The following is a 14,817-nucleotide window of genomic DNA, read 5'->3' as shown; positions in this document are numbered from 1 at the left end:
TTTATTTATTAATTTTGAAATAATTTTTGAATTTTTTTTATAATTTTCCTAATTAATTTAATTACAATATCCAGTTTTTATTAATGCTGAAATTAAAAATTATTAATGAAGTAATTATAAAAAAAATTAAATAAGAAAACACATTTATGATTAATTCTGACAAAAAAATATATAAAATTAACCAATAAAAAAATTAATATTATAATAGTCATTTTAAGGATGACTACCATAGATTTTTCAAGGTATTATACAGATACATGACTTTAAATGCATGCATGTGTTTTATAAACTATGAAGTATCTATGAATTTTATTTGATTAGGAACTTACCAATGTATCAATCAAGTGATTCAAGGAATCCATCCAAAGTTGATAGTCCGCTTTCAACATTTGAAGTAGCTTGGAGAGGAGAATTTGGAGCTCTTGTTGCTCAATAGGGTCAATTGGGGTGGTTTTAACCATAAGAAATCCCAACGCTTTGCTCTGAGCCTCAATAGCCCGAATGAACTCATCTTTAGCACAATGATCTTTCGGTTGGTCGAGGGAAGACCAAGCTGCTAACCAATACCAAAGAGTTAGTAATGTGATTATGTCTTTGGGTTTGTTATCATTCAACAAAGTACTAGGATTGCTTAAGTCGATGCTACAAAGGCGCTCCTTAAGACCCTTGAGTTCGTCTTGCATAGTAACTACTTCTCGCATAAACGAACAGAACTCTTCGATCCATTTCTCTTTCGACATTCCAGAGAAGATAGCATTGAAGGGTTTTGCTACTTCAGGGATGCTGATCAAAGCCGGGTTATCGATTCCGTGATTCGCCATACGCAGATTTTTCATGTGACTATAGATGTCTGTCAATGCCTGGGCGTTCTTCTGATTCAGCAGCTCTCCTTTCTTCGCATCCTTGTTTGCAGAAACTGCGAAGATGCAATGCCATAGTGACAAGATTGTGGCTGAGTTTTGGTCCGCGGTAGTTTCCATAGTCTAACAGCTGATTTTTTGGGGTCAAGTCTACCTGAAATATTTCAATTATTAGATTATAAATACTCCCCCGTCCCATAATATAGTTTTTATTTATGTTTTTTCACGGTATTAAAGAAATAGGAGGGGAAAGTGAAGAAAGGACTTTAATAAAAATGAAAATTATAATCATAGACAAAAGTTAGAAAGAGAAAGTGAAAAAAAGTACAAAGTATGTACAAAATTCAAGGGTAAATTAGGAAGTACAATGAATAAAGTTAAAAAAGGAGGGTATAATCGTCTTTACATACTATCCAAAAATAAAAATAGAAACAAGAACAATATTTTTGGTTCTCCAAAATAGGAAACAGGAACTATATTATAGGGAGTATATGTTTTTTTTCTGCGTTATAAACTTTTTAAACGTGCAACACTTTGACTTTTACGTTATTCATATGTGCTTCTTTCAATGACTTTGATTTGTAAAGTAGAAATATAATCATGTGGATTCCTGTTAAATTCGTCTCAATTTAAAGTTTCATACATAATATCATTTTTTTATGTAAGTTTTACGTATTGGTAATTAAAAATCTTACTGATTGAAACAATGAATTGACATATGTATTGAGAATTTTTGTTGCAAGAAAAAAATCAGAGCAAATATATAAGTATGTTGTGTCAAAAGCCTTGATCTTTTGCAAGATTAAGCTATTATGAATTGAACTGAAAACTAAATATATTAGCAAATGATAATAACAACAACAAAAATTCCTAAGAAGGGAGAAGGAAAAAAAAAAAAAGTAAAAGCCTTACCAAATGAGCCAAGTCGTAAATGATTAAAACACTACGTACTTACTCAAAGAACAACTCGTTACTCAAGATTCACAAGTTTAATTCTGGTTGATGAGTTCTTCACCAGACTATCGACCTATTTATAGAACACAAAATTAACGAATTTTTATTTTGTTTTTAAAAAGTGTATAATATAAAATAATTAATAATTGATGTGGAGCGGTGATTGATCAATCTGAAATTATAATATTACCACATTAATCACTTCGATTTAATTAAATGAGGTTCCATCACAGCCATGACTCATAATTCAGAAATAATTCATATATAAGTGCTCCACCTCTCTGCACTATCATGTATATCGTCCCACGACCCAGATATATCCCCATATTTAGTTTGTTTTCAATACTATGCATGGCAACCTGATCAAATAATCTAGTTTTCCGCGATTTCCGAATCTCATTTTTTTTAATGGCTTATTCTTATGGACAAATCTTGGTAAATATCATGTTTGTGTTTGCAAATACAAACCCATAACATTTTTGTAAATAATGTCACTCCCTTCATATTTTATTACTTGCTCCAATTTCTATAAGACGTCAACAAGTAAGTAACTTGTATCATTACAATTATTTTTCTGATGATCAATATACCCTATTATGTTTTTACAAAATATTAAATATATCCTAATATGTATTTGAATTACATATCGAATATGTACTCATATTACCTTTATTCTTAACACAAACTTTTATAAGTTACTCAATCAGAAGTTACTTGGTTAGGGGTTACTCGGTTAGGGGTTGCTTGGTCAATCGAGGGTTACTCGTGTGTTAGCTAGCCACATGTTGTGGACAACCACATAAAAAACTCGTTGTATCCTCATACTCACTCTGTTTTTAAATACTTGCTCATTTCTTCACGCGCGGAATTTTAGGAAAAATTGGAGAAAATAATAAAATCGGGAGGTTAGTGGAAGACAAATTGGAAGAGAGAATCTAAAGGTGATATAATATAATTCTATATATATTGGGTCCCATTACTTGAGAGAAATGAATTAAATATTGTAAAAACTTTTCAAATAAGGAAATGGAGCAAGTATTTAAAACGACCGAAAAAGTAAAACAAGTATTTAAAAACAGAGGGAGTAAGTTGGAATAGTCAGCATAAAGTGTTGTATGTTTTTAAGTTCATTCACCCAAATACCATAATGTAATCATATTATTTGTACGTTTCCTATGAATTATATTAATTCACCCATATACCTAAAGCATATATTTTGAAAGTATTACTTACTTCAATTCTTCTAGCACATATGTCGAATGTGTCAATAAGTCTAATTTATAACAAATGAAATAATAAATTAATACGGGAAGATTTTTCTAGTTCTCTCTAGGGTTTCTCCATTAGGAGGATTTTTCTAGATTCCAGGCCATTACTAGATTTTTTTTCTGCTTTTCTGAAGGTTTTCTTTCACTCTTCTTCTTTTTTCTGTCTTTTTCATCTATTTTCTTCTGGTCTCTTTTGTGTATCTATGTACGGGCTTCCATCGGTGATTTTACCGGTAGTAAGACCCAAATAACTTTTTAAATGCTTTCATCTTTGAGATGGTGGTTATTCTATTAGGGTTAATTCATTTTTTTGTTTGTCTGCCGAAGGTGGAAGATTTAGAGTTTCATAATCACTGAAAGTATCTAGAAGACCATATGAATAGTTTCACTCAAACAACTATTATTCATCAGTGGATCTCAAGCCGAATTAGTTCTAACTCACATATTGTATTGCTTCGGATTAAGTTTTTTTTATTAAGGCGATCATTGATCAAATTTGCGATGTATCTAATTCTAAGGTGATTTGTACTTGTGTTAGAATAAATGCCGTTTAACTATCTTTCATTGATGAAATATTTTTTTTTCTTCTTATAAAAAAAACAAATTAAAATAATTAATTTATTCATTTAGACATTTTCAATAAGTAGTCACAAGACTATATTTTTTCTTATGTATAAATCACAAACATTAATCTAAGTAGCTTAAGTAAAATAGTGCAAAAAATTCTAATGGGGCAAACAAAGGGAGTAATAGATAGTGATAGTTTACTACAAATTAAAGATGTTGTATGACTCTTCAGTCTTCACTAACTCTCATTATTCATTTTCTAGGAAGTCCATCCGATTCACCGGAATTTAGCTCTTTGAATCCAACTTGTGTAGCAGTCTTGGCTTACACCGTCTCCCAATAATAGTTTTTGCGGTGAGTATGGTGATACTCTAACCGGAGACCTTACATTCACATACTACCTAACCATTATTATTATTGCATACTCCATTTCCATTATGTGTTTTTAGAACAAAACCCAAAACGTGCATAACTTAATTACTTAAGATTCAAGTTTGATTCAAGAAGTCCACAATTAATTAATATTTCATAAAATTTATAATTTCTTATTCCGACCTAAGAGAACAAGCCATTTGACATGGAGATTCGGAAATTGCGGAAGATTGAAACTTCGATCAAGATGCCGACTTGCCGGAAAAATACAGGCTGAGTTTTTGGATATCTAGATCGTGGGAAGATATATACGAGCATATAATAGAAGTGCAAAGAGGTGGAGCGTTAATCTATTATAAATAACTAGCCTTCTGTCCCGTGCAATGCACGGGTTGTTCAGAGATGAGTGATGAAATATCAATAAATTAGTATGGGTGTAATGTGTAACAAAAACCATGATTAAAGAAATTTATCTTTTTAGACTTTGATTCAAAATGAAGCTTTGTGAAAAAGAAGGTGAGGGGAACTAAAATTAAATAAGAAAAGGAAATGGTTGAATTGAAGAGGGGAGATGAAGATGAAGGGTTTAATGAAAGAGTGAAGAAAGATATTGTAATAAAAAAAAAATTAAACATATAAGATGACATGTGGCACATTGGCTTGGAAAAGAAGATGGAGAAGTGTAATAGGATGAGGACACATGTCTTTTTGGTTTGAGTTTTTAAATACTAAGTATAGATAGATAACTCTACATAAATAATATCTCGACCATGGGACGAGTGATGAACATCATTTAATTGAATCGAGCTGTTTAATGTTGTAATATATCATTTAATTGAATCGAGCTGTTTAATGTTGTAATATTATAATCGGATTAATCACCGCCCCACATTAACTATTTTAGTGTATTATTTTGGTTTTGAGAATAAACAAATTAATGATCCTTAGCCAAAAGAGAGTTACAAATTCTATAAATAGGCTGATAATCTGGTGAAGGAACTCACATCATCAACAAGAATAATTTGGAGTAACGAGTTGTTCTTTGAATAAGTACGTAGTACTTGTATTATAATCACTTACGGCTTAGCTCATTTGGTAAGACTTTTTTTTTTTTTTTTTTTTTTTTTTTACTTCAACATATAAATCATTTGGTTTATCTCGTTTGTTCATCAACACTTCTTATTATTCCTTTATTTAATGTTCTTTTTAACTACTAATATACTATCTCCGATTTTTTTTAATTGCAATTTTAGAATATTTTATATCTCTCAAATAATACCTCAAAGTTGCAACTTAAAAGAATCGGAGATAGTATTATCTTACGTGTAACAACCTTTTAAGATATCAGTGGTCAGACCAAATGTATAGTATTTAGACATGTTATGTATGGAGTATAAAGTTTTTATTAAATCGAAGTGAACGTATGTTTTGGTTTAAGGAAATTATTTACTTTCTAAATTGAAATATATACACATGTAATAATTAATACAAGTTCAAAAATAGAACACCTAAGCAATATGCTAATTTTTTTAATCAATATTTAGGCCATGTTTCTTTTTTTAATGTATTCTCCAACTTTTTAATTTAGTTAGTTAATTTAGTAGTTTAGCTCTATATACAACTTTAATTAATATAATCATATGTTTCTTTTGTTAGTTTCATTTTTAATTATATATTAAATTTATTAAGATCAGATGAATCTAACAAAACTTTACACGAATATATTTAAGTTATAGTTATGAAAGATTTTTTATTGAATGGGACACACAAAAGGGTGTTGATGATGTTCTTGTTGTTTTTTGTTATTATTATTATTATCATTTAAATAATGATTCTAGTATAGTTCAATATAATTTTTTTTTTCACCCGGTTCACCTTTTGGGCTAATCCGGATTCGGGGATCAGTTTTGAATGATTAGCTTTCAGTCCCCTTTTAATTGTTGTTAAGAATGCGAGATATTAAGGCCTTGGACAATATATACCTTATCTAATAATAATCTGGCATTTTTCAGGGAGACCAAAGATTCACGGTCGTTGATAATGAATTCATCAGTTGATCAAAACTCAGCCTCAATCTTGTCACTATGGCATTGCATATTCGCGGTTTCTGCAAACAAAGATGCGAAGAAAGGGACCCTGAAGGTGGAGAATACACAAGCAATGGTAGAAATTTACAAGCACATGAAACATCTGCGTTCGGCCGTCAACGAGCTCGAAAACCCTACTTTGATAAGCGTCCCTGAAATGGCAAAACCCTTCAATTCTATCTTCTCTGGAATGCCGAAAGAGAAATGGATCGAAGAGTTCTGTGCGTTTATGCGAGAAGTAGTCGATATGCAAGATGAACTTAAGGGTCTCAAAGAACGCGTGCATAATATTGACTTAAGCAATCCTGATACTAGTTTGTTTAAAGTTGATCAACCTAAAGATATAATCACATTACTAACCATTTGGTACTGGTTAGCTGCCTGGTCTTCTTCCGATCAACCCGAAAATCGTTTTGTCAAAGACGAGTTTGTGGAGGCTATTGAGGCGCATGGCGAAGTGTTGGGACTTCTTTTAGTCAACACCGCCCCAATTAACGCTGCAGAGGAACAAGAGCTCAAAGATCTCTTCTTCAAACTCCTTCAAATGCTGAAATCAGACCATCTACTTTGGACGGATGTCTTGAATCAATTCACTAATAAAATGGTGAGTACGTGCTTGATAAATAAGGGCATGTTCTGTTCACCTCATTTTCACTTATTTCAGGTTTAATAATTTCAGATAAGTAATGATTAGTTCAGAAAAAATAAGTTTTGGCAAGGGTTAATTAAGTTCAAATTACAATTAAATTAAGTTTTAATAAGTTTATTCTAATAAATTCAGATAAGTCCAAATAAGTTTAGAGAAGTGAAAATTAAATTAATTACACACCCTTTATTTGTTGAAAAAACACATCTAAACCATTTATTTACTACGTTCTTGGTTTTAAAATAATTTACACACACTCAAACTTGGTACACATTTTATTGCATTAATTTGACTTAGCTTTATATATGATATTAACCTGATATAATTGGTCTCCTGTATTTTGCAGTATTCTACAGGGTCGATGCAACTGAACTCATTTAAAAACGCTGATAACACACCATCGGTTTGTATAGGACTACCGGCGGTCATAGTAACAGCTGTGGCAGTTGAAGTGATAGTGGAAGTTGGCAAGGCAGCATACAATAATAGGGATGAAATAATAGATACAGTAGAATCCGTAGGCAAAGATGTGGTAGATTTTGTAAACAATGCTGCAAGTGAAGTCGAAGCAGGGAGTATAAAGGTGTATAAGGCCGTGAAAGATACAGCGGACGCGGTTGGGGAGGGAGTGGAAAGACTAGCTAAAGACGCATTGAAGGAGGTTGAAAATTTTGGTAACAATGCAAAAAGAGAACTAGAAAATTTTGGTGACAATCTAGAAAAATTTGGTGATCAAGTATTGGAGGGACTTGGAAAACTTAAGTTTTGGTAATGATAACATAATTCATTATTTTGGTATAAATGTGCGAAAGCTTATTAACCAAAAAAAAAAAAAAAAGATTGCTAGGCATTAAGGTGGGTTTTTTTTGTCACTTTTTCCTATCATGGCCAAGAAAGTGACCTCGAAATAAGGCAGCTAATTAAATTATATTGTAATCATAGTTTTTTTAAGGAACGTCTCTTAATGATGTTGGTACTTATATATGAGTGTTACCATGGCTTCATTCATGTATGCCAAACACTCTAGTTTTAACTTTTAAGCTTGGATAAAAAAAATGTTGAATTCTTTTCCTCGGCTCATTGTCTCACCTTAATTATATTGCTATATTGCATATTCATTATTGCTATTTATATATTTACGTATTTAAGTAGTTAACTAAGTTAAGCCCTCATACTTTATTCAGATTTTTGAATATAAAAGATACGTTGTTTTTCCAAAATGTGATATGTAAAAGGTAGTTTTTCACATAAAATCTTATTTGTCAAACATTAAAGTTATTATATTTCGGAGCAAGTTTAACTTTTGAAAAAGAGCTGAGAAAGAAATGGATATATTTAGTCATATAGAGTTTAGACACCCACTAGTAAGAATTGAAAGTCTAATACTATCCTCCTTAAGAGACAAATACTCCTATTCTGTTGGTTGCAAGCCTTTGTAAACCACAATAAAATTGTTTATTTATTTTCTTGAAGCAATTGTACCACCACAAAATATAGATCTTTCTAAAATGCATGGTTAAACTAGTTTTATGGATTAAAATCCAATTTTTCTCCAATCTAAAAAATAGATAAAAGTGAGTATAAATTGAATCATCAAAAGTTAGTTGTATCATTTTACAAAAATTCAATGGCGAATTCTATCATATTATTGCATGGTTTCTTCATGATTCTTCTTTTACCATTGTTGCAAACACCTGTTGTTGCTATTCATAAGGTAAGTTGATCTCATTCAAAATTTATTGTTTCTATAATTAAATTAATTGCATATATATGATTGTTAATTAATTGACTTGATAACGTTGTATAATTAATCTTTAATTTGTCTACAGCATTATATCGTATATTTAGGATCCCACAATGGTGGAGGTCCACTAGGTGATCCTGAGAATATAACAAATTCGCACCACCAAATGATTTCCTCAGTGTTAAATAGGTAAAAGGCTTCAACGAAATACTTCATCCGTTTGCATTTCGTGAGTTCCAATAATGAAGATTTTATTGGTAACATCTTTGATTCTATAATTATATACTTGTATTAGGATTAATGTATCATGGTATAGTTGATATTTCTAAGTAATACTCTGTAATACATTACGTTGAAATAAATCCAAAAACATTTCACATAATATATACTCCACATATTTTTTTGGGGGGACAAATATGCCATAAAAGTGTTTACATTTAATACTTTATCTGTTTTTTATTTTTTAAATGTAACATTTCTAATTACATGCTTGCAAATGCATTATTTAATAATTAATATCATTTGTTTTTACTAGGTAAAAATTATAAAAATGTAATATTAATAAAGTATTCCGTATAAATCATAATTAATCTAACAAGATTTCACATGACTATATTATTCCTTAATTATAATTATCAAAGCTAGTTAAAGTAGAGCATATAAATGGTGTAAAAGTCAAAGTAGTATGCAAAAGAAAATGAAGTATGTTACAATAATAGAAGAATGGAGGAAGTACATACTATGCTTTTTTACTTTATTGATTAACTTCATTTTTTTTTAATGTACTATTTTGTTTTTTTAAAAAAAATACTTAGGAGCAACAATCTTTTTGACCCTTCGGAAAGTGTTTATTCCTTCACAAAAATAATTAACGCTTTTACTGCTACTCTGCATGAAGAGGAAGCTGAGTAGCTTGCAAGTAAGACATAAAATTAATTTTAAGCTTTTGCCTATACTACAAATACACATTATTTTTTTTTTGAGAAAATACTACAAATACACATAATTATTACCATTATTATTTTTTGATAATATATTGTTCTAATTTATTTTATGGCAGAAAATCCTAATGTTATATCGATTTTTGAAAGTCGCAAAGTTAGACGTCATACAAGTCACTCATGGGATTTCTTAGGCTCATTCCCAAATCAAATGAATCACCCTACTAATATGGATAACTCAATTTGGAAGAAAGCAAATAATGGAGAAGATATTATCATAGCAAACTTAGATTCCGGTAAGTTTTGCTTGCATGCATTCTAACATGGAATTGGTATGGTAGTATATAGAATTGAGATCATGTGAGAACCAAAGGTGAATAATAAGAACTAGGAATCAATCTCAGCCTTTAATTGTGCTCCATTTGACGGCTCACGTTTCACCCGCATTCGTTTATGGCATTTTCCTAATTTTACAGCTTTTCAAACTTTTTTTCCAGTTTTTTTAACTTTTAAGTCGATTTTATTTAGTTTATGACTTTTTTCATTTACTTTTACCAAAATTTCAATTACTTTTAAGAAATGAAACAGGAAACTACTTTATAAAGTTGAAATATTACGAAAATGTCATTAATGACACATGAAACATGTGGACCGTCCGATTAACAAGATCTAAAGGACTAGATTAGATCTTAGTTCTCATTTTAGCCTTTGTTCTATTAAAAAAATTTAATTTTGGCACAAAAGTGTGCTTTACTAATTGGTACTGAAAATTATAAATTTATAATATATAGTTACTCTTATACCTTAAGACCCTCTCTATGTTTTGCCGCTACATGTATGCATAACTAATTATATCAATTGTGAATATTTCTCTAATATAAATGTAATTGTGACAGGTGTTTGGCCCGAGTCTATGAGTTTTTCTGATGAAGGCTATGGACCAATTCCTAAAAATTTAAAGGCCGGTGTGAGAATACCATTGATCCAACGTTCAAATGTAACAAGTATATAAGTCCATTTATTTATTTAAATTGAAGTTTGCTTGTGTTAATTACAAAGATGCTTATATTATGTGGTTATATTATAGGAAGTTGATCGGGGCAAGATTCTTTCACAAAGGGCTTGGTGAATCTCTAGCGTCAGAAAACATAACATTCCCAAAAATTCCAAGTCTTCGAGACATGGGAGGACATGGGACTCACACATTATCGACTGCCGGTGGGAATGTGGTGCCGGTATCGAATATAACATTTCTTACCAATATGGGGCTAAACAATGTAACGGTAAGAGGGGGAGCATCACGAGCATGAGTGGTTGCATACAAGGTGTTATGGCCTGAAACCAAAGAGCTTACCTTATCGTTGGAGGAAGGGGATGCCACGGATTGCATAGCAGCAATAGAAGCTGCCATAGATGACGGCGTAAACATTATCAATTTATCAATAGGAACACCGCCCGAGGAATCGGAAACCAATGATACAACCTCCGCCCCGACAGATTTCTATTTTGAGGAGCCTCTTTCATTGGCTACCTACCATGCTGTGGCCAACGGCGTCTTTGTGGTCGGAGGTTCCGGAAATTTTGGACCATTGCCTAGCATTATTAACAATGTTGCTCCTTGGGTACTTACTGTCGGCGCATCTACTATGGATAGAGAGTTTAAATGTGATGTCATACTAGGAAACAACCAAAATTTACTACTCACTCCCTCCATCCCACTATTAACAATTGTCTCGTCATATTTTTTGGAGTCATATTTGACCTCGACTTTGATCTGGTTTAATCTATGTACTTTAACATAATCTTTTACTCCCTTGACTTGATTTTATTTACATGTCCCAATTTGAAAACTTTAAAATTTTTTACCAATAATATCTTAATTTCAATAGGTATACATTTATAAAGTTGTTATTCAAAAACTATACATTGAGACAATTCCAAACAAGTACCCATAATATTTTAAGTATAAATTATTAACATTGATGCTATTGCTAATGTGCTATGTGACTAAGCTACTATAATACGTGAAAGTACAAGTTAATATTCAATATTAACAAAACTTGTTTATATCAAGGTATAAATGTCATTTTCGCGAATTATTTAGGGGTCGCTATGTAATCTTTAACCTTTCTACAATGCAAGGAAATTGTGAGTATCCACTGCCACAACCACCACCACCACACCCACAACCTTTTATCACCATTTCCCATCGAACCACCAAAAAGGATGCAATTTTATATTTTTCAAACGTGTTCTAAGCAATTTCATCAACAATCGAACCCCACAAAGCTTTTACTTCAAGATCGATTTTTGTCAAATCAAAAATCAACAAAGCTCCATTGTTTTAAACCCAAGTATCAGCTAAAAATATCTACCATTTTGGGTTAATCGTTCCCTTAATTTATGTATTAATTTTAAGGTTTTCTTTAAATTTGACGGCGAAGCCGCTGTCGTACTAGTTATTCATGGAAGAAGGAGATTGTTGGTGGGGTTCATGGAGGTGTGTTGATGGTGTTTACACTATTCATGTATGTGGTGATGGTGGTCTGCTAATGTGTTTATGCTGAAAGGAAGAAGATGAATATATAAAAATATATATTTATTGTTGATATTAACATAAGTTTTTAATACTGGATATTAACAAGCTCTGATACCTTGTGAAATATTAATTAGGAATAATATGCTTTACTGTATTCATGGCTCTTGGCCGAAATATATAGCATGATGTACAAGATAAGTATAGCAAGAATATTGACAATATTATCTTCTTAACATAAATCTATCCTTGCCAACTCAGAGTATCTAATCAAATCTTCAACATATATCATATACTACCTTCGTTTTTTATTAGTTGACACATTTTGACTTTAACACTATTCACATACTCCTCTTTGACCATGTTTTGTGATATATACGTAATGAAAATATAGTCATGTGGGATCTTGTTAGATTCGTCACTGTATATATTTTCAAAATATCAACTTTTTATAATTTTTACTTATCAGTAATTAAAGATATTAACATTTTGATTTGTGCGTTGGCAAACGTGATTAAAAAAACGTGTCAACTAAAAAGAAAGGGAGGAAGTATGTCGTAACAATTGTACTAACATTTTTTGTCTAAATTAACCAAACTATTGCAGGCTGCACAATATATAGATCCGAAAGGTAACAATACGTTCTACCCGATAGTTACTGGTGCAGATGCCCGTATTGTTGGTGCTGACCTGAATAATGCGTGAGTATTATATTCAATTCTATGCACTTAAGTTGTTTAGAAAATAAATACAATTTCTTACACATTATTGAATGTAAATGTTTATATATTAGATAATTATCGAGTCATGTCTGAATTTTGAAATTATTCCCTTTGTTGTTTTTAAGTGCTACACGTTGTGAACAGATAACTTTAGGCAATTTAATTTACTTTCGATATAATACGATATAATAGAGGTAATTGGAGTATTAAAAAAGTTATAAAATAAGATGATAAAATTAATATTTTACTAAAAATAATAAAGGATATAAGAGAGAAAGAATAATAAAAGTGTAGTAGTGGTTTGATTGAGGACCATGAGATGAGAGAGATATAATATTAAAATGTAATTATTTACCTAATATGAAAGTGAAACCCTTAAAAATTCAACTGCATTTGGAAAGGGTAATTTAAAAATAAAGGGAGAAATAGTAATTGTAATATAGAAATGTCTAGAAATTGTGAAATACTAGTTTATCATAAGAATTAAGTAATAAATAAATAACAAAGTTTAGCAAATTAATGGATGACTTTTGAGTGGCTACAATTCATTATATTAAATTTGATCACAACCATTTATTTATGTTGACCAATATAAACCGTTGATATAGATTACTATTACTTTGTAATTTAAAAAAAAAAAAAAAAAAAGGCCACGGTGTTTTGTCAGTTTCTTTTGCATAGTAGATTTTTTGGCTTTGCTCCTCAATATTTTCCGAGTTATTCCATCTAATTTATACTAGATCAATTAAGAGTAAGATCTTTCGATTCCCAAGCTTTACGAGGGAAGCTATTATGCAGGTGTATGTATTCTGATTTTTGAATCAATCAATAATTTGTGTAACACTAACTTCATCTTCTTCCATGTATATATAGACTCCATTTTTCTTTCCATAATTTGTATACAAACTCATAGAAGATGAATATGCAGAACGATTTTTAAAGGAATTCCGAAGAACTCGAACAATTCAGGATAATTAAGAAGAAAAGCCAGAAGAAAAATACTCCGTAAACAAGAGAAACTGACATAAAGTACGTGCCCCACATTTTTTTTTTGGCAAAATTATTTTTTACAAATTATTAACAGTTGACCCTATCAACGGTTCATATTAGTCAATATAAAATAAATGGTTGTGATTAGGTTTAATATAATGACTACAATTTTATTGTAGCCATTTGAAAACTATCCCAAATTAATATTTAGAAAAAAATAATAAAATAAAAAAATTGTTTAAGAGGTATTAATCGCTCGTAAAAACTCCACAGTAGTATATGTATATAGATAGTATTAATTTCCCCATTTTACCCTTATAGCTATGTATAATATTATACTATATGCATGGGTGACAATTAACTGACAATTTCTATATATGTAGATCATATTGTATGCATGGAACTCTTGATCCAGTGAAGGTTAAGGGGGAGATTTTAGTTTGTCTCTTAGAAGTTGGGAATCGTGTTGTGATAACAAAAAAGGGCGATACTGCAAAAGAAGCAGGTGCCGTCGGCATCATCTTAGCAAATGACAAAAACGTTGGTCCAAAATTGCACCCTGATACTATGCAACGGCTCCCTACAGCACACATTAACTACATAGATGGTCAAGCACTTTTTTCTTACACAAATTCTACAAGGTTGGTATTTTAAATACTTTATTCTTTTGTCTTTATCTATCGAAATATCTATTATGTACTCGAGTGCTACTTGCTTTAGGTGAACCGTACCACTTACATTTTCCTACTTAATTTTCTATGTGAGAAGATGTACCTTGTTTTAAGTACATGTTATTAAGATTTTTCTCATTTTTATCAATATGTATAGATCAAATCAATTGAACTTTTGCACTACGTATTATAAATTTATTATATATACAGGACTCCAACTGCAATGTTTACTAACCGAAGGGCTGAGCTTGGAACAAAGCCTTCTCCTGTTGTTGCCGATTTCTCATCCAGAGGTCCTAACCCAACCAGCCCTGAGACTCTTAAGGTTTTTTGTTCGTTTGTACGTAATTTCTTTGATTTTGCATCATAAATAGTATTTTGAAAGAGTGATCATACTTATTTTTAATGTGCCACATATATACAGCCTGATGTAATAGCTCCTGGGGTAAGTATTATCGC

The 14,817-nt window shown here is 31.0% G+C and overlaps 1 protein-coding gene and 1 long non-coding RNA gene across 2 annotated transcripts; both read left to right on the top strand.

Annotated features, from left to right (window-relative positions):
• Positions 1–8,200: 8,200 nt before the first annotated feature.
• On the top strand, positions 8,201–10,732 carry LOC145576904 (uncharacterized). Its single transcript, XR_014098575.1, has 5 exons — positions 8,201–8,468; positions 8,584–8,687; positions 9,314–9,417; positions 9,559–9,735; positions 10,336–10,732. It is a non-coding gene; the product is annotated as an uncharacterized LOC145576904 (long non-coding RNA).
• A 1,172-nt stretch (positions 10,733–11,904) lies between these two features.
• On the top strand, positions 11,905–14,728 carry LOC145575733 (subtilisin-like protease SBT5.4). Its single transcript, XM_081633546.1, has 4 exons — positions 11,905–11,967; positions 12,582–12,676; positions 14,071–14,328; positions 14,569–14,728. The coding sequence occupies exons 1-4, from the start codon at positions 11,905–11,907 to the stop codon at positions 14,726–14,728; spliced, it is 576 nt and encodes a 191-aa protein (XP_081489672.1).
• The last annotated feature ends 89 nt before the right edge of the window (positions 14,729–14,817 follow it).

Source organism: Chenopodium album, chromosome 13 (assembly GCF_948465745.1).
Source record: "Chenopodium album chromosome 13, dcCheAlbu1.1, whole genome shotgun sequence".
NCBI lineage: Eukaryota > Viridiplantae > Streptophyta > Magnoliopsida > Caryophyllales > Amaranthaceae > Chenopodium > Chenopodium album.
This window is presented reverse-complemented; position numbering and strand designations above follow the sequence as displayed.

Bases quoted from the DNA above. Each gene is read 5' to 3' on its own strand.
- LOC145575733 (XM_081633546.1), top strand. From the start codon at position 11,905: ATGGAAGAAGGAGATTGTTGGTGGGGTTCATGGAGGTGTGTTGATGGT. The intron at 11,968-12,581 runs GTATGTGGTGAT...AAACTATTGCAG, and splicing joins ATGGTGTTTACACTATTCAT to GCTGCACAATATATAGATCC. The intron at 12,677-14,070 runs GTGAGTATTATA...CTATATATGTAG, and splicing joins GGTGCTGACCTGAATAATGC to ATCATATTGTATGCATGGAA.